Source organism: Argentina anserina, chromosome 3 (genome assembly GCF_933775445.1).
Source record: "Argentina anserina chromosome 3, drPotAnse1.1, whole genome shotgun sequence".
Taxonomy (NCBI): domain Eukaryota; kingdom Viridiplantae; phylum Streptophyta; class Magnoliopsida; order Rosales; family Rosaceae; genus Argentina; species Argentina anserina.
The window spans coordinates 21,484,628-21,509,551 of NC_065874.1; the positions used below are offsets into that span (position 1 = coordinate 21,484,628).

At 37.5% G+C, this 24,924-nt stretch overlaps 2 protein-coding genes across 3 annotated transcripts; both read left to right on the top strand.

Moving 5' to 3' along the window:
* Positions 1-333: 333 nt before the first annotated feature.
* On the top strand, positions 334-3,033 carry LOC126787237 (uncharacterized). Its single transcript, XM_050513151.1, has 5 exons — positions 334-469; positions 542-1,003; positions 1,168-1,503; positions 2,318-2,614; positions 2,660-3,033. Exons 1-5 carry the CDS (start codon positions 334-336, stop codon positions 3,031-3,033), a joined length of 1,605 nt encoding a protein of 534 aa, XP_050369108.1.
* A 2,838-nt stretch (positions 3,034-5,871) lies between these two features.
* Positions 5,872-18,620, top strand: LOC126787649 (uncharacterized). Of its 2 annotated transcripts, none has more exons than XM_050513537.1 (8): positions 5,872-6,008; positions 7,704-7,808; positions 7,902-8,558; positions 16,466-16,545; positions 16,742-17,158; positions 17,240-17,320; positions 17,481-17,575; positions 18,259-18,620. In XM_050513537.1, the coding sequence occupies exons 1-8, from the start codon at positions 6,002-6,004 to the stop codon at positions 18,323-18,325; spliced, it is 1,509 nt and encodes a 502-aa protein (XP_050369494.1). In that variant the 5' UTR covers positions 5,872-6,001; the 3' UTR covers positions 18,326-18,620. The 2 variants fall into 2 exon arrangements, with proteins under 2 accessions (XP_050369494.1, XP_050369495.1); XM_050513538.1 differs by lacking the exon at positions 5,872-6,008 and adding an exon at positions 7,279-7,331 and having other exon boundaries at positions 7,702-7,808.
* Positions 18,621-24,924: the final 6,304 nt, after the last annotated feature.

Genomic DNA, 24,924 nt, shown 5'->3' on the forward strand with positions numbered 1-24,924 from the left:
TTCCATGATGATTTGAGAAGTTTAGGATTTTCAATTGAATTAGTTTGATGTGTGTGGATTTGTGGATTGAGCCTTGTTAGTATTTTAAATATATGTATGTTTCTCAGAATCTCTGATCACTCTGATTAGCTAATTGAGTGTGTTAAACGGCCTAGAACTTCACTGATCAATTCATGGCTTAGTGAAACAATGTTTAACCATCATCTAGTTCAAGTTCACAGGCTTCTATAATAACTGAACAAATGTCTTCAGAGGACTCAGAGGAGTGTGTTTGATCCAAATGGCAATGTCAATGCCATTGAACGTGACCTTGGAAAACGGTGTCTTATATGAATGTCTCATGTAGATAGGTGTGAAGCTGTTCAAAAAGCTTACATTTTATTGGGTCCTTGTCAACCTAAGCTTAAAAGCTATAAACTCTCACAACATGGGAAGCAAAAGTGGGCATTCAAGTATGAGTGCTTTGAAGGTCATCCATGGCTTGAGTACTTGTAGAAGGAAAATAAGATATATTGTTTCCCATGTTTTCTTTTTGATAAAGAAAATGCTCAATATCATGCATTTACTGTTGATGGGCAGAGAACTTGGAAGAGTAAGAATATCCTTAAACAACATGTTAGCTCTATAAATGATCCACATCATGAAGCCATGGAGAAGTGGCACTCATTGAGAAATTTGGCTACACAACTTGAGAGAGTTTTTGTTAAACAAACAAAAAAAGAGGTGGAGCATAATCGCTATAAGTTGAAGGCTACAATTGAGAGTTTGAGATTATTAGCAAACAAGGGACAAGCTTTTAGAGGCCATAACGAATCTGAAGGCTCTCTTAATGCTGGAAATTTTCAGCAAGTTAGAAAGTCTTATGGAAGAATGGCTACTGATGATCATAGAGCTATATTGGAGAGTGGTCATGGAAATGCCAAGTACACCCCTCCACTTATTCAAAAGCAGCTCTTGAATTTTCTAGGCAATAGAGTGAGGCAAAAGATTCGTGAAGAAGTTGGTAATGTAAAATTTTAGATTCTTGTTGATGACTCAGTTGATGTATAAGGTAAGGAGTAAATGTCTATTGTTTTGAGGTTTGTTGATCGTTGTGGTTTAATCCAAGAACGGTTCTTTAAAATAGTGAGTGTACTTGACACACAACCTCTTTAACTCTTAAATTAGAGATAGTCAAAGTTCTTGGTATGTTCAATTTGCAAGTGGAAAATATATGTGGTCAAGGATATGACGGAGTTAGCAACATGAGTGGCATTTGGAATGGTTTACAAGCTTTGTTTCTTGAAGATTGTATGTATGCATATTATATCCATTGTTTTGCTCACCGTTTGCAGCTAGCATTAAATGGGGCAGCAAAATGTTGTCATGATACTTGTCACTTCTTTTCTACTCTTGTTATGATTGTGAATTTCGTTGATTCCTCTGCTAAGCGCAAGGGTGAGTTAAAATATGTTCAAGAAGACGAAATCCAAGATTTAATTGCTCTTGGTACCCTTCAAACAGGTACAACCTTTACTCGAAATTTGAACTCCGATTATATATTTTTTATTAAACACGTACTAAACTCAATCTTTGAATTCATAGTCTGCTGAACTCATAAATCTATATGGAGACCTAATTCTATATATATGCACCGAATTAGTAGATACCTATTTCTTATTGTTCTGACCCTTGGTCATTCATTATCAATTTTATTCATCAGTTCTCTTTTTCTCTTTGATAAAAGTCATTTATGTCAGATATATACTTCAATGTGATAGCAACATATACATGACTTCCCTTGAAAAAAAAAAGGTTACTTCAAATACATGTACATGTCAGTAGGATATTTGTATTATTATGCAAAAGATGATTGATTGATATTTTGGGAAAACCGTATACTTATTGCCAGTTTGCCACACACATCACCAATCTTCTTAATTTTGTAAATATGTATCCAATTTGTCACCTATTGTAATATAATATTTACATGAGTATTTCTGCATAAAACAGGAAAGGGTTGTAACCAAACAAGTACTTTGCAACGGGCTTGTACTACCCGTTGGAGCTCTCATTTTCGGTCAATTAAGAGTATCATTGAATTATTTGGTTCAACTTTTACTACTTTGGTTCATATCATGGAGACTACAACCTTAACTATTCAGGGAGAAGCTAGTGGTATTCTTAAAGCAATGAGATCTTTTGAGTTTGTGTTTTGCCTTATTTTGATGTATACAGTCATGAAAGTCACATAACATCTTTGTCAAACAGTACAGCGAAAAGCCATTGACGTCCGATGCATTGAATTTTGTTGCACATACAAAATCACTTATTCAAGAGATGAGAGATGATGGTTGGAATGATTTTGTGGCAGCCCTTACTACTTTCTGTGAGACACATATCATCGATATGCCTGATATGAGTGCTCTTTACTTGGATGGCACCGGTCGTCCATGTCAACAAAAGAGTTTTATTACCATTGAGCACCACTTTTGCATAGAGGTATTTAACGTTGTACTTGATTTTCAATTGAGTGAGCTAAATAAGAGGTTCAATGAGAGATCTTATGAACTCCTTATGCTCACTTCAAATTTGGATCCTCATAATAAGTTCAGCCTCTTTGAATCTGAAAAAGGTACTTCTTCTTGCTAATAGCTTTTATCCTCAAGATTTTATGCAGATGACTTTCTTACTCTAGAATTGGAATGTGCTTACTATAAGAAACATATAATTGAGGATGTGGCATTTCACAACTTAGATTCTATATCTGATCTATGTCGGAAACTTGTTCAAACAAGAAAGTTAGAGTTTTTCCCAATGATCTTTAGGTTGATTTGTTTAGTATTGACTCTTCATGTATCCACTGCAACTACAGAGAGAGCTTTTTCATCTATGAACATAATAAAGAACAAACTCAGAAACAAGATAGAAGACGACTTTCTTGATGATTGTACGGTGTTTCACATTGAGAATGAATTTGCTGAAGCGGTTGATAATGAGGCGGTGATTAAAGATTTTGAAAATTTGGGTCCTCGTAGAGTAAAATTTAGTTAGTTCTTATTAATGTACTTTCTATATTGTATTGTATCGCATTTTATGCAAGTGTTTGCGGGAAAAGATTTACTACATCATTTTTAATTATTAAATACTTTTCAATTAAATAAATGTGTGTTTATAATGAAGCCCTTGTTGCATTTTGATCCTGGTTCCGCCACTGGTGACAACAAGGTGGTTTCAAAGGTACAGTAGCAGAGAAGAAAGATAAGTCTCTGATTCAAGTAAATTAAATAGTGAAATGGACGTAAAACATAACTAGGGCTTCGAAATCACCAACACTAGAAGAAGGAGGTCATTAGAGCTCGATCTTAGCCGGAGACCCATTGATTGCATCTCACTGCCTCCATTTCAATCCAAAAGAAAATAATCTTGAATCCCACAAGAAGTTGAGAGCTATTGTAGAGCTTGACGAGAGGGAGAAATTAGTGGTGGTCCGCCACTCTAGTCTGGCCGGACGGTGGCGGCGCGAGACGAGAAAATGGTGGCTCTATGGAAGGTAGAGAGAACTGAGTGATGTAGCGAAAAATCGAAGAAGAAAGAGAGGAAGTGGGTTTTAAAGGAAAATAAATTGGGCTCGGACCTTGGGCCGAGTCATGGGTTTTTAAGTAGAAAGTGTGGGCTCTTTTTAATGCCCAAAAACAAATACCCAATATGAAATTTTATTTCTAGAAAATATTTTAAAACAAAGTAAAACTTTAGAAATTTGTAAAAACAAAACCGAGGGTTGGAAAAATATTTCGAAGACATTTCCGCGCTCGTGGCGACGAGTAGTTTAATATCGACATATTTTTACAGTTTTACTACATGATTCGACAAATATCGATTAATTAGTCCTAATGTGTATGTAATCGAGTTTAGAAAATAGGGGGTGTTACATGCGGGTTCGTATTGACTTCTTCTATCTATCTAAGAAGTTTGAGTTAGATCCAACGATGATTTCTAGAAAGCTCAGTTTAGGGTTTTGTTTACGGGGTGGCGTGCTGAGGCGAGTGGTTTATGTAATGTGTTCCAAATATTCATATATGGTTTTAAAATTCTCGAAAAACATATTTTAAATCTATTTTAAAATATCTCTCTATTTTTAAGTGAAGCATGTATAATGGTGAAATATGTGGAATATATATATATATATAGTTTGTTGGATATGTCGTGTGACAAATTATGGAACATGTGAACTTCTCAATTGGTAATGCTGACATAAAGATATGACACATGGAGGTATATGATGTGTGCATTAGGTGCCCGTAGGGTCCACTAAACTGAAAGATATCCAATAAGAAGAGAGGATATGATGTGATGAATTGTTGTGATTAATATGTATACAATATTTTGTAGTGTGTATAAAAATGATATTGCTTTACTAGTGGTTAAAGGAGGGGCAATTTGGACAAAAAAAGATGGAAAAATTTGACAATTGGGAGTGGTAACATTCTCTTAGAGTGTTTTGGGTTGTTGGGAATTTCTAAATTGTTTCCTAGCTAGTGGGAAAATTTTCCCCAACAAGTGAGCTGCTAGTCATTTTTCCTTTATTTTTATATCGAACCCAGGGAAACTCCATTTGCATAGGGCGGTTTCGGTATGCATGCAATAGATTAGGTAGTCTAATAAGTTATGGTTCTCGGTTCTCGGTTCTCAATTTTCTTTTTGAGGTTTCAAGTTAGGTTAGTTGCATTAAGCTTTCTAGCCTTACACTAGCTTTTTCTTTAGTTTTCTTTGCTTGATCAAGTTCATGTAACTTTCTCTCAATTTCGGTTCTCAATACATAATCATCTCATCGTGCTTTTAGAAAAAAGTGGATTTCCTCACCTTGAATTGGAAACTTTTTTTCGAGAACGATCCTTATCTTGGTAATTTAATTATGAGAAACTTGGTAATCATGTCATTATATTATCCTTTTAACCCTTAGAGTTAACTCCATGGAGTATGCATTTCTTACATAGTTGATTGAAAGTGGAAATTTGAGGGCGTGGAATTCAAAATGGGCATTGACATGAAATTATGTCCAAAGTTCAAGGAAGGTAAATTGACCGATTGAGTTGAAAGCTAAAATGCTATCATCAATTATACATAGGACATTTAGAATGAAGTAAGAACTCAAAAGTAATGGACAACACAACACTAGTTATTTTGAAAGCACTAACGCTAGGCGCTAGTCAGGCGGAAAGTTAGGGACTAGCACCTCGAGGACTAAGCGTGGACTAGACAGTTTTTTTATTTTTTTTTACAATGAATGCATATATTTATATAAAAAAATATAATTGGAATTATAGTGTTTAAATATAGTGAAAACACTCAAAAGATGGATAAAATGTTCGACAACAATGGGACAATGAGATTGTAGAAATTAAAAAAATAAATGTGATTTGGAAAAATCCAAGTGTATGCCTGGAAATATTCAAACTTAAGCTGCTTATGAGCCAACTAAGCGGCCTAGTCGGTCAATTGGTCGAACTAGCCGGTTGACTTTCAGCTTCCCACCTAGCTTTGAGGACTAAACCATAATTGGGCAGTGTGTGACCGCCTAGGCGGGGACTAATTGGGTCTAACGGAGATTCTTAGAACCTTGGTGCAACCTTTGGAAGATGATATTAACTTGACTACCTTGATTAAATTTTGGGAGAGATCAAAACTTTCATAATCAAACGTAAAATACCTCAGTTTTTTGGCCTAGTATATAGCTAGATGGAGCAATGCAAACTTCAATGAACATGTAGACGGACAAGTAGTAGTAGAGAAGCCACATTGATTGAAAACAGCAAACAACATCATTCCGTGGTTCAGGGTAATTAGGACTTTTCGTATGTGTAATATGGTTATCTTTCTTCAAAAAATTCTCTCAAGAGTTTTATTTCAGATTTTCATTCAGGTCGGAGATTGGATGATGAAGAAGCAGAAACTATCGAAGACAAAACATTAAACAGAGATTTTCTGTGCAAATCTGAAAGGCCAATTCAGCGCGCACACCATGGAAGGTATTCTCTCTTTTCCGACTTGGGTTCTCTATTTCGGTTACGATTCATGTTATTTCGTGCATTGGATTGGATTGGATTGCTCGGGTTTCTATGTGTTTTGTATGCAAATCGAGGATATTGGGTGACTGGTTGCTTTTAAGAATCTGAGATTACTCAAGACCGCATCTGGGTTTCGACAATATTGGGTGTTTCAATTGTTGTAAGAATCAAACTGGGGCTACTAGACTTCAACGTGTATTTTGTTATGCTTTTAGGCTCCCTAAATTTTCTCTTATCTCATGGGCATGTGTTTACTTGTCTATACTTTTTACCAACTTCTCAAAGCGGTTGTATTTCTGCTATCTAGTTGTGTTTAATACGATCATTTCGAAGGTCTCAGTAGTTTTCTATGATTGTCCTAAATACAAAACAAGTCGGGGATACCCACAGTTATGGTAATTCTAATTACGAGAGTTATCCGTGAGATATTATTGTCAGAATACCTGTTAGATTTAGATTGCTTCTATATATGGTTGGGAGTCCTCCATCATCTTCTCCCAATTCTGATGGGAGATTAAATTCATTGCTGGATGGTATTGGTGGTGGGTGTCTTTTTTGCTTGTTTCTACTGTTATTAATATCGTCCGGTCTTGTTCTGGAAGTCTAAATTTCTGGATCTTAAAGTTTGGTTTCATCATAAAAAAATTAAAATTAACAGACAAAAAGGTATAGGACACAAGAGTTATTGGTACGCCTTGAATCTTAATGTGGCATGAGCCTTTTCTATTTGGTTTTCTTCTATCCCTTTTGTGAGGTTTGATGGACTTTGAATTATAGGAGGTACTTGAGTGGTGGAGAAGTGCTACAATTTGACATTATAGTTGATGATATAGCTTCTGTTCTGACAAGAGAGTTGGGGTTTTCCAGGATTCTGTGTTTTTCTTGCGTGTCCCTTCTTCATTGACCTTCAGATCTATTAGTTTATTTGGAAAGCTGGGTAACCACCAAAGTTTAGTTTGTTGCCTGTCTGGTCCTTGTAAGTACATTTGGGAAGTTATGTGCTCTTTGGGGATCTATTTGAACAATGTGGTGTATAAATTGGAGATTTATTTCAAAGACTTACTTTACATCAAATCTATTATCACTTCCAAGGAGAAAGCAGTATGGAACGAAAAAGAACAATATGACTATCATGATGACTACAGTAATTCAAAATATGTTAGTCTAATAATACAGTTCATTGTTATATGCTAGTAGATGGGCGCACATCTGCTCCTGACACGCAGGGGAACTGTCTTTGGATATCGATGGACTTGTCATCTATAAAATATTCCCCAATTTTGAAGCTATCACCGATTTGCACATAGTTGATCCCTTAAAATTAGTGGAAGAGATCGTCTCAATAATGATTAATGTAACCATAAGTCATATCATCAAGTTTTAGTTATTTTTGGAATAGTCAATATTTTAAGGCTTCAACCAAGCAATTCAAATGACGTTTAACAAATTCCTATTTTTTTAGTACGTGCATATTATTTGCCATTAAATTTACTATCGCTAGGAAACTAGTATTTGGTTGACATTTAAGTAAATATATATCCATACCTGGTAGCTGATTGTGTAAACAATCTGTTTTCACACCTCTATCTATCTGCTGTATATTATTATTTCATTTCTTGACTACTTTAGCTCTTTGATTTTGTGGTTAATGTGCAGATTCAAATGAAGTTCATTCAGATGAGAATAAAGCTTCCTCTGATAATAAGAAAAGAGTACTCAAGACACCAGCCCAGCTTATGGCTTTGGAGAAATTTTATAATGGTGAATATCCTTCTTTTCCATATTTCTGTTGCCGTTACTCAGTTTTCCATTTTCATAATTCTCAAGGAAAAGTAAATTGATTTTTTTTTTCAGAGCATAAGTATCCTACCGAGGAAATGAAATCACAACTTGCGGAGGAGTTAGCATTGTCAGAAAAGCAGATATCTGGATGGTTTTGCCACAGAAGGTTAAAAGACAAAAGATTGTCTAGGGATGAAACATGTGCTAACGGACGGCAAGATCGTTCAAGTGGTGTTATTCAGGATCGTGCTAGTGGACTTGGGCAAGACTCATGTGGTAGCACTAAACATGGAGACTATAGGTATGTTGATCCTAGGGAGGTTGAAAGTCGGAGGCTTTCTGGGTATGAACTCCCAGCTGCAGATCTCACTCGTGAGAACCGGATTCATTATACAGAAAGAGTTAGCATGGATAATACATCTTCAGAAAGTAGCTCATCTTTACAAGATAGGTTTCTTCCTCAAACCGAAGATCCATACGATATGGAGACATCTAGATATGCAACTGATAATGGGGTCTTTTCACCCTTAAGTTCGAAGGGTACTGAAAACATGGGATATAAGCCCTCAGGGTATTTGAAAGTCAAAGGCGAAATAGAAAATGCTGCTATTACAGCTGTTAAAAGGCAACTTGGGAGGCACTTTCAAGAGGATGGTCCACCGTTAGGAGTAGAATTCGATCCACTTCCTCCTGGTGCATTTGAATCCCCTATTATGGATCCCGTGCAAGGTTAGTTGGAACAATTTCTCTGTTACTTTAAACACTTCCATTTTTAGTGCCTGATTATTATATTATCAGATCTTGTTGTTTAAAGTCTTGATGATGTTGTACACCTCTTATTTCGCTATATATTATCATTTTATTTTTTTTATTTTTAATCATTATCAAGTGCATTGACTGGCTCAAGAAGAGTCAATTAAACCATGAAATGGCTTATATTTCTTTTTTAGAAATGTTAAACAGAGAACATTGTGTAGTATGTATGCTTAATAATTGTTGATCTGCTGGGTGCATAGATAATATTGTAGATATTTCCAGTTTGAATAAAAACATTGAAATAAGACTTTTAAACTTTAAAGTGACATGTTATCACACTTCAATGACGAGTATGCAAGCTGTTGTATATCGAAGGCTGATGCTTTCACTCTTGGATCTTGGCTTGCTGTTCTGCAAAGCTACATAAATATTGAGTATGTCTTTCATTTTGAATCTAATCTGAGCTTCTAAGTTTCTCTTCTTTATCTCTTTTTTTCTCATGAAGTTGCTTTCTTGTGTGGATTTCTGGTTTCACCACTTTTTAATTTTTCTCTGTATGTTACAATGGAGCCTTCAAGTGAATTTGAGTTTTAATAAGCTCTCACAAAATGATTTGGGCTTTTGGAACTGTTATTAACATAAACTCGCCCTTTAACAAGGGCTTGAGCTTTGAGTTCAATCTGAGCACATGGGTATTTTGGAGGAAAATGGAAAAACTGCTAGAACAGTCAGAGTTTACTGGCATTTAGTGTTATAGAACAGCTACTCGTCTGTCAGACTAAGTCATAACCTCTCACTTATAGTTGAGAGACGTGCCTCAACATATGGTCATGGTCACTGGCATTTAGGGTGTTTGTAAATATTACATAACAAACAAAATTTTCCACAGGATAAGGTTTGTCGAGTATATGAGGCATAGTTTTGAAAACGTAAAATTATTGATACAGAGGGAATCCTGTTTCTATCATTTTGTTTGGCCTTACTAGATATAGGTATACTTTCCTGTCATATACAGGCAGATGATAACCTTTTTAATTGAGCCGACCTAGTTCTTCAATTACTATGGTTCCTTGTGTGGGTTAAGATTTCCTTTGCCCAGTGAATTAGTCATTCAGAAACAGAACATACAACAGCGAAGTTTATTTGGCTAATGAATAGTCATTAGCAGGTCATGTTTCTCTCAGTGGACTCCTGGTTTGCTCCTTTTTACTTGGACTAAATACTAATTAGTCCTTAGACTTATATGCTCTCAACCTTTCGCACCCCCACTTTTCAGTTCTACTTAAATCTCCCTGAACTCTCTAATGTCACATGATTGGTCCTTGCTGGTAATTTTCCGTCAAAGAATATTACATTGCTGACATGGCATTCCTTCCACGCTGAAGTGTCAGTTTCACCCACTCTCTCTCTCTCTCTCTCTCTCTCTCTCTCTCTCTCTCTCTCTCTTTTCCTCATCTCCATTGTCTTCCAACTCCCTTTCTCTCCTCATGTTTCACTCCATCATATCTGACCAACCAAACATGCCAGAAGCACCTACCACCCTTTAACCAAACAGCAGCAGCCCATAAGATGCTGCGCAGTTATACTTGAAAGGTGTGCAGAAGTTGCACTGTGCGATCTCTTTTGGGCTTACAGGCAACCAACTGTGATCTTCTAAGAATGTATGATATGAGGCATGCCTGTCGGGGACCCAAGGATGGAAAATTGCGGACCTGACTTATAGGATACGGCTCTTGAAAAGGTACAAATATGATTGCACAATTGGAAGGCATCTACCTGAAAACAGGCAAATTGACCTCGGTACATTCATGGAAGCATGCCTACTAAAATCTGGATAGGAACTTCGTGAGCTGATGTAGAGGAAGACAGGAAAGAGCATTTTAATCTAGCTGGGATTTCGTGATTCAAATACAAATATATGAGTTGTGTAGAGCTAGATAGATTATTATGAAGTAAAAGATTTTGAACCTTTACGTGGTTAGTGGCTTTGGAGGTTCCATTTGTAAAGATTCCTTGGGAAATGATGTAATTGGAATAGATGTGTGATGCAGCACAGTAGCTGCTTAGGAACCTGGATCACAAGCTCTAAGAAACTGTAAGTTAAGCACACACTGATTTAGGATTCACTCCCAGGTTTCACACCCTAGTCTAGGCTTCACACCCAAAACACTATAATTTGGGAATCTCTCCCATGTTTCTCACCTTAATCCTATCACAGGAAAATTCAGTAAACACTGATATTCTTGTTCAACATAGCATATCTCAACCCATTGGCTTTTACAGTTATTTATACTAGGTTCTATAACTGATACTAACTAGCTTTTAAGACTCTTGAAATTCAGAAACTGAAACATAAAAGACCTAATAAATAAAAACTTAATACTCCTAAACTGAACAGAAACAAAAAAGACACAAGTAAACTCTTGAAATAACATTAAGCCTAAAAACTCTTTGGATCAGACTTCTTTTCAGCTGCTAATAAAAATCCTGAGATCAATTAATCAACCATAAAGAAAGGTAATGATCAGCTGCTCTATTTTTTCATCTCTTCCATTCATAAACCTTGAAAGGGTTGGTATGATGTCCTCATCATACTCCCCGGCTGAAAAGAGCTCGCCTCCGGTGAGATAAAGTTGCAGTATCTCTTGAAGATATTGAGCTCTTCCTTACCTACCCAGATGTTGTTAGAGTCTGATTTGTCCCTCCACTTCATTAGATATTCTGGGTAACAATCTTCTTTCATTGAATCCACAACGTTTTCAGCTACATCTTTTGGATTGAGGATGTTTAAGGATTTGGACTGATGCCCCCCATTACTGAGTGATTCAAGTACCGGTTTGGGCTCGATTGGGGTCAGCTTGATGTGCTTCCCTTCATAATAAAAAGAACATGTGTTGGCACGACCTGAGGTGGTTACATCAAGATCATACAACCATGGTCTGCCTAAAAGAATGTCCCACATCCATTGGCACCACAACACACCAAACACTGTCCTTGTTGGATGAAAATTGAATAGGTACCTGACACTGCTGTTTTACATGAATGGAAGACTTATCAATCAATGCTACATGGTAGGGCTGAGGATGATCGGCAGGGGTCAAACCCAATTTAGAGATGGTTTGAGGGGAAACCACATTGATGCAGCTCCCATTGTCAATGATGACCTTATAACTTCTGTCTCCCCTTTTAACATAAGTGTGAAAAAGGGATGTTCCCCGCCAATCTTCAGCCCCCTTAGGTTGAGTCAAGGTGCATCTTATCACAGCCGTGTTCGGTTGAACATCTTCCTCTAAATCATCTTCAGCTGGGATTTCAGGGTCATAAACTTCTTCCTCCAGTTCTTTATGAACATTAGCCTCATCTTCTTTAGTGGCTGCAAACAGACTTCGAGCTTGCTCTTTGGTTAGGCATTGTACAGCATAGTGACCATAGCCTTGACACCTATAGCACCTTGTAGATATCCTTCCTTGATTACTGGATTGTACTCCCTTTCCTTTATCTGTTTTCACCAAAGAATTGGCAGTACTAGAGTTGGAAAATGGAGATGGTGCTGTTCTAGACGAGCTGGGAGACAAGTCAGGACTTGGTTCGTCCAACTGCCTATGCACAATGGTTGTGGGGGTCTTTAAGTAACGCTCCAACTCCAGAACAATTTGATAGGCTCGCTCCAACGAATACACCTCATGAGGAATCAACTACCTTTGAAGTTCTGGACGAAGGCCGGTTCTGAAACGGGCAAGGGTTACAAATGGATCTTCAGTCATGTTACATCTGACCATAAATTCTTCTAACTTATCGATATACTCCACAGCTGGCATGCCTCCTTGACGAAGAGATTGCCACTGGTCCAGCAAACGTTGTTGGTAAGCCAACGGTACATACTTCTCCTTCAGCCTTTCTTTCATCTCATCCCATTCTGTAACAGGTTCTTCACCTGCCCTTGCAAGTCGTCTTTCCAAACCAGTCCACCATTCCCTCGCTTTGCCCACCAACTTCATCTTTGCAAAGCGCACCTTTCGAGCTTCTGACAATTCATACCAATCAAAATAATGGTCCATGTCTGAAATCCAATCCAAACATACCTTTGCATTCAGTTGGCCATCAAAGTTTGGAGCTTCAACTTTAATAGACCTCAAAGCTTTCTCTTCAGGATCATATCCATCTTGCCCATTAATATTCCGGAGGGGCTGCTGCCTGCGAGCAATCCTTCTAGGCTGCAGTCTCCGTCCTCCACCTACACTCTTCTTCATTGAGAATGGATGCTTCAAGTTCTGCCAAACGCCGGTCAGAGGCTGCTGCATGGTCTTGCATTCTTGTCTCAATCTGTCCAAGTTGAGCGAGTACGGCTTCCAAGGTTTTAGCCACAGTTTCAGCATCCATGGCTGAATGGGATTTCTATGGGCTGGAGCTAGCAATACTAGAGCTTGTCCAGCTCTGATACCAAAGCTGATGCAGCACAGTAGCTGCTTAGGAACCTGGATCACAAGCTCTAAGAACTGTAAGTTAAGCACACGCTGATTTAGGATTCACTCCCAGGTTTCACACCCTAGTCTAGGCTTCACACCCAAAACACTATAATTTGGGAATCTCTCCCAGGTTTCTCACCTTAATCCTGTCACAGGAAAATTCAGTAAACACTGATATTCTTATTCAACATAGCATATCTCAGCCCATTGGCTTTTACAGTTATTTATACTAGGTTCTATAACTGATACTAACTAGCTTTTAAGACTCTTTAGGACTCTTGAAATTCAGAAACTGAAACATAAAAGACCTAATAAATAAAAACTTAATACTCCTAAACTGAACAGAAACAAAAAGACACAAGTAAACTCTTGAAATAACACTAAGCCTAAAAACTCTTTGGATCAGACTTCTTCTCAGCTGCTAATTAAAATCCTGAGATCAATTAATCAACCATAAAGAAAGGTAATGATCAGCTGCTCTATTTTTTCATCTCTTCCATTCATAAACCTTGAAAGGGTTGGTATGATGTCCTCATCAATGTGGATCAATGAAGATGGTTGAGAAGCAAAAGTAGTTGAGGCTAGTCTGGAGATGTAATTCATTTCTGGGAAAGGCAAGCCAATTGCAAACAGCAAAACCTTTTTATTTTTTTAATATTTCTGTATTTGAGTTTGGATCTTCCTTTCGGAATGGGAACTTTTGTGGTATGCTTTAATCAAGAACTAATATGGACAGATGGAAATGGGTGGCAAAAATTTATAGTGATCAAAATGAAGTCCAGTGTCACATCTGGAGCCTTTAAATCTTCTAGGTGAAACTATTTGTTGGTAGAATTAATGGCTAGAGATACAGGGACAGTTTCGGTGGAGGATATATGTTGACAAATCTGTTCCATTTGACTTTCTAATCTGTCGAGGTATCACTATTCTACCAACGTTAGCTTTGCTGACTCTTCTCTTTTCCCATTAGTTGAAATTTTTGTTAGGGGAAAATATAAATGATGCTTTGTAATGGGGGAACTATATTCGATGTCATGTTTTCTGGAAATTCTTGCTTCCATCCTGCTACAGGAATGCAAGAAGATAGAGACTGGTTTCTTGGTGTTTTTTGTGTTTCCATGTTCTGTCTGAGTATTCCAGAGTGAGGATTCTGATTTGGTACATTTTTACCCTCTGCTATGATCTTTGAAGCACCATGGTTGCGTGAAGTTTGAGTATCATGTGATACAATTTGAAAAGATAATAGTGATGGCATGGGTGCATAATGTCGTTGGTAAGAACAGGGGCAGGGGCCAATATTGGTCATGTGTTTGTATGTCGACCAAATGCATTGAGTTCCAGTTAGAGTTGTTTAGCACGGTTCTGTTGTGCGGTGATTTTGTCTGTTCTATTCATAATACACATAATGGGTTCTTCATAGCATACCAGATTGTGTTTTTCTGGGATCTTCATGCTAGTTGTGTTTTGGTTGATCTGAATGTAGAGGAACATAAGGTGTTTTGAAGACTTCAGAAAGAAAAGATGGTGAATAGCGTTCATTTTGCAGCATGAAGACGTAGAATAAAGAAAGAGTAAATTTGGATCTCCCTGTGGGTTCTGATTTCTCTAGAATTATAAGATCTTTTCATTTCTTCTGTTCTTCTATATTGTTTGGAAGCTGGACGATAATCAGGTTTGATTGTTTGGCTTTATAGAATGAAATTAGCTGGATACGGTTATGTAGATGTCTTTTGTCAATTAGTTGGATCTTTCTTATTTTATTTGCATCAAAAGTGGAATCGTGAAGTCCTTTTGCATGTTCAGATTCAAGGTTTTACTGAAAATAATCAAAACTTTCCAATCTATCTCTCCCTCGCCAGTTCCTTTTTTTTTTTTTTTGTAGTTCATACATTTAGCAGTGACTGAAATTAATCATATATTTGGCAGTTCACATTTCCCCTTTTCTAGTAATATGCTTTTGTAGAATACTAGTTTTACAAGTGAGTTTCCGCGTGTCTGTTATGAAGCTTTGGTCACTGATGTCTAGGTCTTCATTTGCAGCTTAGCAATGGCTAATGTCAACGAGTTGAGTGGCTTGATGCAAAATAAAATTAAATAAGGATATAAAAACTATGTCAAGTTAGGGTGATTTGTATTTATACTTAACCAAAGGGTTATCGCTTATTAGGAGCTGTTGTTCTAGTTGTTAGAACCATGATTCCTTCAGTTTAAGAGTTCTCTCCTCCAGTTTATACAATTGAATAAATCGTTTATGCTATAAAATGTAAAATTCAAGTTAAGGGAAGACCATTCTGTCATGGAAAATGATATCTCAGGCACTATTTCTAAACAGAGAATGGAATGGGGAGAGGAGCCTGGGTTTGGGTTAACGGGTGGAAATGGCATTAAGGAAAAGAAAAAGTAAATCAATTGATGCAGCACGCTAGCTGCTAGGAAACCAGGATCACAATCTCAAAAAGTTTAGGGGTTAAACACTCACAGGTCTTAGGAATTGGGATTCACTTCCAGGCTTCATACCCTAGTCTAGGATTCACACCCATACTACTTTGATTTAGGAATCACTCCCAGGTTTCTCACCTTAATCTAGGCTTCTCGCCAATCCATCATAGGACAACTCCGAAAATCTGATAATTCTTATTCAACACAACATCCCCAGCCATTCGGCTTCTACATATATTTATACTATAACTGACACCAACTTGCATTAAAGACTCTTTAGAACTAAAACTTCTGAAACTGAAACATAAAAAAAAACCTCATAAAAGAAATTTTTTAACTCCTAACTGAAACAGCAATCTGAAGAGACAACTGAGAGACCTGATAGGACACAAAGGTCAGAGACTTTTGAAATCAGGCTCAGCTTTCCCTCCAAAGAAATTAATCCGGCCCTATGGAAAGGGAATGATTAGGTGCTATCTCTTTCGCTCATCAACCTTAAAAGGTTTGGCTGTGATGTCCCCCCATCATCAATCTGCTGTATTTTATTATCTAATCAGTAATATGCTATTACTTGCATTTTCCCACACTTAGATGTGTATGGACTTGAAGTAAAAAAATTGATCTAAACCCTATTCAGACTTTTTCTATTCTCATGCATGGTGGCTAAAGAAGCTGCTGATTAGCTCCCTAGAACTGTTGGTCTCAAGCCAAGTATGATTTGCTTTCATTCACATTCTTCAGTTTCTTTGGATGAAGTTTGAGTGAAGTAGGTGGAGGTTGACTAGCACAATATCTTGGTTCTTGAGTAATCAATCAGATTAACCCAAATCTAAGCCTTCCAAACTTGGTAAAGAAAAGGATCATCATCCGAATATATGTGCATCAGTGCATGTGCATTGTACATGTACGCATTTTTAGATGTTATTAGGTGTTGTACAGTAGACTTATATTCTGTTTTGTTCAATGCTATTACAGAACCGTCAATTGGTGCGGATGCTGTTGGTCTTGTGTCCCCTGACACATTCGGAGTGAAAAAGGAATCAAGTCCAAGCACTGTAAGTGCTGTCACTCTGTATGACTTACAAAATATGGCTGTTTCCGTGGTGTCAAAGTGCAAGGGAGGGTAATTTACTTGTTGGTTTTCTTTACCTGGAATCTTCAAAGGAAATGCTTATTAACACTCATGGTATTGTTGATTTTTTCTTCTGTTCCAATTATGAGACCTTTTCCCTTCTTTTCATGGCCATGCAGAGATATGATTTATATAATTCCAAATTAAGTTCCGCGGGTATGTATACGTACCCGGAAAGTCGTGGTTTGATGCATGGGGTTGATATGGTGGATAGGAAATCTCGCAAGAAATTGAGGCAAAAGTCCACTTATCTTAAAGATTTCAATTCTTCTGCTGGACAAAACTCTTCCTTGGATATGTATGATAAATTCCCTGGAGGAATGTCAGGTTATAATGGCAATAGGAAGAACAGAATGAGCTCTAAGCATGGCCACCGTGGTAGGAAAATCACTAGTGAAATAACAGAGCCATGGCCAAAGGAGTCCGATAAAGTTTGTAGCCCCAACGTTAGAGCCAAGTCAAAGGCCTCAAATTCTATAGCTAAGCATTCCGAAACTCATGACACAGAGAGAGGACTCTTTACAATGATCCCACGGGTACTACTCTATGCCTTACGAGTCTATAGTCCTCGGGTTTTGATGAATTGTGGCTATTTTTCTAATCTCGATATATGCTAGGAGGAGAAAGTTGATGGAGAATGTAAGGCGGTAAAAGACTACCACAATCCACTTAGAGTAACGAAGATAAATGAAATGGCGGTGAGTTTGAATTTGATGGGACAATGTTTATTTCTTAATGTGTATGCATGGCATATCTACATACTTTTCACTAATACGTCTGTAAATACATGGATGCCGACCATTACGTGTGTGTGTGGTGGTTTTGCTTTTTACTGACAGCCTTTTATTTTGATGGAAGGTTTCAAGACAAGGCAGAGTTAATTTTCCTCAACAAGACTATGTGACAAATGTGTCGTATTCTCAAATTCCAGAGCGTCAAAATTATATTAAAGGGTGGGTAAATACATATGTCATCCTATGGATTACATGTTTGCAATTTGAATATATTTGCTGTTCTTTTTTTTTTTAGAAATCAATAGTGACTTTATGTTTTTTCTATTTAATTGTTCAGTGGTCTGCAAAATGGCCATACTTTCCCACAACACATATAAAATATGTCACCTGTTATTTGTCTTGCTACTGATTTTGACTCTCGGATGTCAAAGTTATAGAAAGATGTCATAGATGGACAGACTAATAATAAGAATAAAATCACGGTATTTCATACTTAAAACATGAAAGAAACTCTTTACAAGGTTTTGACCTTGCTGACTTGATCTTATTCCCCTTGGTTTCTCTATAAAGGAATCTGTCACATATTAGAATATTCATCATTGAGTTTTTGAAAGCTGCTACAGCATTTAGATTTTTGGTTTCTGTTATTTTTTTGGGACTATTACACAAAGATGCTAGAGAGGATGGTGTCCTACGTCCTCAATACTATCCCAGTTTTAATAACTTGTATTGTCTTTTGATTCTCTTTCCTTTTGAGATCAAGCAGAAATTTATTCTGTGGTGTGAGCATCTTTTTTTTTTGTTCTTTTCGGTGTCAACTGTTGAATAGTTAATATTATATCCAGCATTAATATGTATTATTCAATTTGGCTATTCGCTTTCTGACGCGTTGTGCATATTAGAATCATGGATATGCCATCTAGCTTCAGTGAGGATGAAACTGCAGAAACAAACTCTTCAGTTGATTGAGGATCCCACAATTGAAGGATGACTGGCTTGAAGGGCTCACAGGTCTATAGAGATGTACAGTTGAGTAGATGTATTAAATTAAAATTTTAAATACATCGGAAATGCTATATGTGGCAGTATTCATTATGATATGTGTAGCAATATATATTTTTTCTACTTCAATTTATACTTCATTCAAGAGAAGATAAATGGTGACAGTACAATTGTAATTCTGATCAGTCTGGATCTGCTAAGAGTAGGGTATTAAAATTAAAGCGGATCCAAGTTTCAACAATGCTATTCTTTTTGCTGTTAAAAACTAAGATTTTGAGCTTTTGATTTTGTGATTGGAATTTGGAAGCAAGTACTTCGTTTTGGTTTTGTTTGGTTTTCGTCTAAGAAAGAGAACGGAACAGGCTACAGCTACCTTATTCTAGGAAGTCGAAGTACATGGTATAATAAGCGCTTTCAAAAGCCGAGGAATTAGGCCAAGGGGACATGTCTTGATCGAGGCCTGTCAATGAGTTTGCGGACCTCCAAATGTGCTTGGATCAATTAAAGAACAAATTTTTTAACGTGAACTATAAGCAGAATTTTTAATGGCAGAAAGTTGAGCAGTATGAGGATTTGTTTCTCTTCTTTTGTCAGTGTCATGAACCTGCAGCAGTCCATGGATTTGAGTCTCCTGATTCTGGCTTTTGTTGTTGTTGTAAACTTCCGACCTGCCTATGTGAAAATATGTCGACAAACTTGGCAAAAATTGCCACATTACACACCATCTCAAATTAGATCTCTCTTCCAAATTTCACGTCCCTTGCACATTTCATTTCTATTAATAACAAATATATATACTGTACACAAGAAAAATTATTCAGGGGCCTCAATATTATGAACCTTATGGTCAAAGCTTTGTATGTAAATCCGGGATTATTGAACGATCAAACATGGAATTTTGTTTGGATAGGACCAAGGCTAAAACATATTCAAGGAACGTGGGATGTCTTGCTTCAATATCTTTCTATTCTCCCCCCTTTCTCTTTTCTCTTTTCCTAACCAGAAAAGAATATCATGCTTCACATATCTGCCACAAACCTAGTATGTCCAAGAAAAAAGATCAAGGGCTTAGCGAATTTCATTGTCCAAAAACAAAATTAATTTCGTAGCTAAAAAAATTATTAATTTCGATAGTTTTGGTCATTTGGTTTTTCCTTCACCAATGTGCGCGTTTACCTCTGAATCTCTGATAATTTCACATTTTCACTTTAGGAATATATGTCATTTACAGTGCCCTGTCTTGAACTTGAACTCATAAAGATTGAAGCTGATGCCGGAATAGGAGACTTCATGCTTTTACAGCTTAGTGAAAACTTGCATTTAGCTATGAATGAAGTTGGTTAGTTTGAGGAGATAGCGAGTTAAAGTCGGGACATATGAAAAATTGAAAATTGAGTAACATGATTCAATGGCTTGGTGTCGATCGAGGCCCACCATATTTAGATATGGATTCGCAAAAGCTTAAAAAAGCATAACGACTTGTGTGTTTGGTGCTGCTAGAATGATCGAGGTCCTAAATTAGCTAGGGGTGGAGCTATGGATTTTTATAAGGAACCATGATGCAACCCTTGATAACGACAGCATCCCACTAATGCAATGCATGAGACTATCTCCATACAAAGGTGAAGTTAGGACCAGTGGTGACTTTTGTTAAAGCTCACAAATCTCATGGTCATGCTGGCATCAATCAATAAGCAAGCGTGGAATTGACAAGGGCATCATGAATCAGACATCCCTTGAAATCTTACACAAATAATACATGAAACCTAATCTAGAAGGTGAACGAACTAATACACTGTTATGGCTAACTCACAATTATTCATATTCGTTCTTATTAATGGCCATCTTTAAGCTGTTTTTCACACAATAATCTGTTGTTGAGCCTTCTGGAATAAAGCACTATCGATACTGTTTTTGTTTAAATAAAATTTTAGTCAAAATAAGACGCTATCGCAGTTGTCATAGAGGCAGAGAAAGGTCAGTTGGTGCACATCATGTAAGTCCTCAATACATATTGTAAGCGCTTAATAGTAGCCATTGCGAGACCATTTAGGTATGTCCATGGACATGATGCTGATTGCTGAACATTGATTCCCACAAACATGTAGTGTTCATCAAATTACTTTATGTAAACTCTCCAGCATTACTAAGCTAGCTTGATATAGATTTAATGGGATGTTCTTGGTGGTAAGCCTGCATGCGAATTATTTAGGCGAGAAGTTTAGGATAGTAGCGCGATATGTGATGAATGTATCGGCGTTGTAGACACATGAAATTTAATGAAGTAAATTATTTTCGTTAAATGATTAAATCGACCAAGAACCCGAAAAAATCGCATACGTGGCCCAAAAGTCAACAAAGTTGGTGTGGATCCGAATAAAACTCGTGTCAGCACATAAATGGATGATCGTAATCAAAGTTACGTAATTCCGACTTAAATCGAAAATTAAATGTCGTTGACGATTCGAAATGGTAATCGGACATTTGATTAAATTAATAAATTTTGTAACGGCTATAATTAAATCAATTATTTTCTGTTTAATTTGGTTATGAGAATAACTAATTTTAAATTAATCAGAAAATATATATTGATTTAATTATACAATTAAAGAAATTTATTATTTTAGTGTCATTAAAATATTCTATAAAATAGAAGGCTTGACACTATAAATACCCCTTCCAACATGAAGAGAAGGAGACTGGAGAATAAGAGAGAAAATCACTTGAGCAAAATCACTCTCGAGAAATCCCGAAGTCTCTCAAGTCCACGAAGATCATCAAGTCCACGAAGAATCATCAAGCCACCAAATCGCTTGTTCTTCATCAAATCCAAATCCAAACTCAAGTCCACGAAGAATCATCAAGTTACCAAATCGCTCGTTCTTCATCAAATCCAAATCCAAACTCAAGTCCACGAAGAATCATCAAGCTGCCAAATTGCTCGTGCTTCATTAAATCCAAACTCAAATTCTCAAGATCAAGTGCACGTCACCCTTGAGCCAAGTCATATACGGAGATAGAATTAGAGGAGTTCACAAAGATTGTAACCCCGCGCTTGATTATAAATAAATCACATTTTTATTTGTACATGTGTCTGCACTCTTGTTTGTTTTCAGATTCTCGTTCTACAAATTGGCACGCCCAGTGGGACATTTTTGGCCTCTCATCTCCTTCTCCGAAGAAACCTTCAAATTCGTTTGTGCGATGACTTCCAAGAACAACCAAGTCGTTCCATCGACGAAATCCAAGTCAATAACCGCAAGGTTAAGCGGAGAGGCCGAGCCGGTCAAGAAATCCAAACAAGCATTCTCCAAATCAAAGAGTGAACCGCTTGCCCTTGTCACCCGGAGCGTGGCTAGAGCTCAACCCATGACATTTATGGCACTTGTTAGTAAGCCTCGTCAACCAATCATCACCTTGGAGAGCTTGGGAGCAATAGAGCACGCCTCTCAAAGTGGAAAGAAGCAAGTGTCAAAAGAGAAGGAGCCAAAAGAGCAATATCCTCTATCCGTTCATGGTGATGGCCCTATTCTGGAAGATGTTTTTTCTGATGACGAATCAAGCATGGCATCATACCATGGAAGTCCCAAAGATGGCGATAACTTTCATCCTATGCTGCATGAATCCTCTTCTGACAATGTGCAGATCTTGGTGACGGGGGCATCTACAATCGAGGAGCAACTCTCCAATCTGTTGGAGATGGTTGAAAAGCTCAACCGAACGGTTGAAGAAAAGGATGTGCAAATCGTTGAGCTCTATAGCAAGTTGGAAGATCACAATAATGAGAACTCCACCAAAGGGTCGCCTGGCAGGAGCAAAGTAAATGAAAAGAGAGAAACATCCAAGAACAATGGCGACTCGCTTGGTCCTTATCACTCCAGCAATTGCAGGACATTATCACCAACTCAATTCGGGCTCAATATGGAGGTCCTTTTCGTGACTCCCTCACTTACTCAAACCTTACACGAAGAGGATCGACAGCTTAAGGATGTCGCTAGGGTATCAGCCACCAAATTTCTAACAATTTGAAGGTAAAGTGAACCCAAAGCAACACGTCGCCCACTTTGTGGAGACTTGCAGTAATGCCGGGACAGAAGGCGATCACCTTGTCAAGCAGTTTGTTCGCTCGTTGAAAGGAAATGCCTTAGAGTGGTATACAGACTTAGAGCCGGAGTATGTTGACAGTTGGGTCCAAATGGAGCGCGAGTTCCTTAATCGATTCTATAGTACAAGGCGGACGGTGAGCATGATGGAGCTAACTAACATGAAGCAACGGAAGGATGAACCCGCGATCGGCTACATCGATAGATGGCGCTCACTTTGCCTTGATTACAAGGACCGACTGTCAGAAGTGTCAGCCGTTGAAATGTGCATCCAAGGCATGCACTTTGATTTGCTATACATATTGCAAGGAATCAAGCCTCATTCTTTCGAAGAGTTGGCTACTCGAGCCCACGACATTGAGCTAAGCTTGGCAAGTCACAAGGAAAAGAATGACTCCCTGGTTAACCAACGAAAAGACAAAGTCTTTGGAAGCAGGTTTGACAAAGTTGTGAAGAAGCCTTCCAAAGAATCAATGGTCATCAATACTGCACCGGTTAAGATCTCTACGCGGAATAAGAAATAGTTCAATAAGGTGGAACCTCCTCGAACCTACGATATGAGTAAACGCACGTTGAAGGAGATGGAGCGAAAGACGTACCATTTCCCAGACTCTGATGTGGCGGGCATGTTAGAGAATCTGCTCGAAAATAAGATAATAGATCTTTCGGAGTGCAAGCGTCCAGAAGAAATGCATCGTGTCAATGATCCGAAGTATTGCAAATATCATCGCCTCGTTAGTCACTCTATAGAGAAGTGCTTTGATCTCAAGGATTTGATAATGAACCTCGCCAAGCAAGGGAAGATTGAGTTGGACATCGACGATGTTGCTGAAGTCAATGCACTACCGTATGATAGGAACACAAAGTGTGACGTTCTTAATGTATATATGCCATATTCTTATGCTTTGTTACTTCTTATTTAGTTGTTTTAGGTTCATATTTGTCATTTCTATGTTTTTAGTAGAGCTATGCCGAAATTGAATGACTTGATGATGAAATTGTGCTAAGTGTTAGAACTCCTTATTGAGCTAGGATTCCTTACTCGATTAGGACTCTACTTTCCTATTTTCATTCTTTCCTATTCCTTAATCGTCGAATTCTTTTCAAGAAAGACAAATCATACTTGAAAAGGAAGTAGTGATGTCGTGATGCATTCCTAGCGAGACAAGGAAATCATATCCGAGTTGAAGAAGGAGAAGAAGAGGCCGGCCTAGCTATTCCTAGTTGAACATGGAGAGATGCCGTGCAGCCATATATGTTCTCCCTATTGGATTTGGTTTCCTACATCAAATTGGATTTGGAGTACATGAATCAAATTCCATAACAAAGAAGATTTTCAGCTTCCCAATTGGATTCTATCTCCTACAAGGGACGGAAAAGAGGGTTTATTTTCTCCTATAAATAAAGGCTCGGCCTACCCATTCATTCATCATCAACCTTGCACACAAGCACAAGCCTAGCTCTGCCGAATCAATCCTTCAACCTTCCAAGAAATCCTAAAACTGATTCCACCATTCTCCACCAATCTATAGCCTTCAAGCACGCTTGTGAAGATGTTCCATCCCCTTAGAAGTCACGGCTACACCTTGTAGAATTGCTTGATTGATAAAGTGTAACCATGATTCTCTCTTTGATTAATTCGGTTTTGGTTTTCTTGTTCTTGGATTGAGCATGCGATTTGTGTAGTGTAATCATGTTTCGATTTTGTCTATGAAATAGCTACTTGATTCAATTTATATAAAGATTCGAATTCATGTTTTGGTTTTATGAATTTTCTGTTTTGGTTTCTTCCGTGTACTATCTATGAACAAATTCGATTCCTAACTGTTATGATTATGATTGTAGCATGATATTTAGGTTGTTGGATTAAAGACTTATGCTAAGAACATATTTACTCTTTTATATGTGATTTTTGAATTGCATGGTTGTTGGTTAAGTACGGGACATGCTTAATGAATTCAATGTGCATGGCTTTGGAATTACATGCTGAAGATGAACATGTTTAGATTTCGATTATGATGCTTGGTATTAATCGAATGTGTTAAGTGTCTATGTGTTTAGGTTACTGCTTAGAACTCTAATTGCATGATCCAACCTTAAGTGTTCATAATGAGTCTCGGCATGATTCTAAAAGGAGACATAGAACTTGTTTCGATTTCTTTATGTGAATTGTTTTGGTGATTGCTTATATGTTAGTTGGTTGATCACATGTATATATTAGTTTAGGTTTTATTTTCTGTTTTCATATCTCAATCTGATCCTATATATCAAACTATTTTATATCTTTATGAATTTGTGTTAAGTGTTGTAATCCTAAGCCCTGGCTGGATCTCCGGTTTGTGAACGATACCCTCTTGCTTTATTCTACTAATGATGCGTACAAAGTTAAATATTGATGTCGAGTAATCGAGTAACCTTCACCGTAACATTCGGGTCGTTCGAGCCAGTTCCATTCCATTTTCA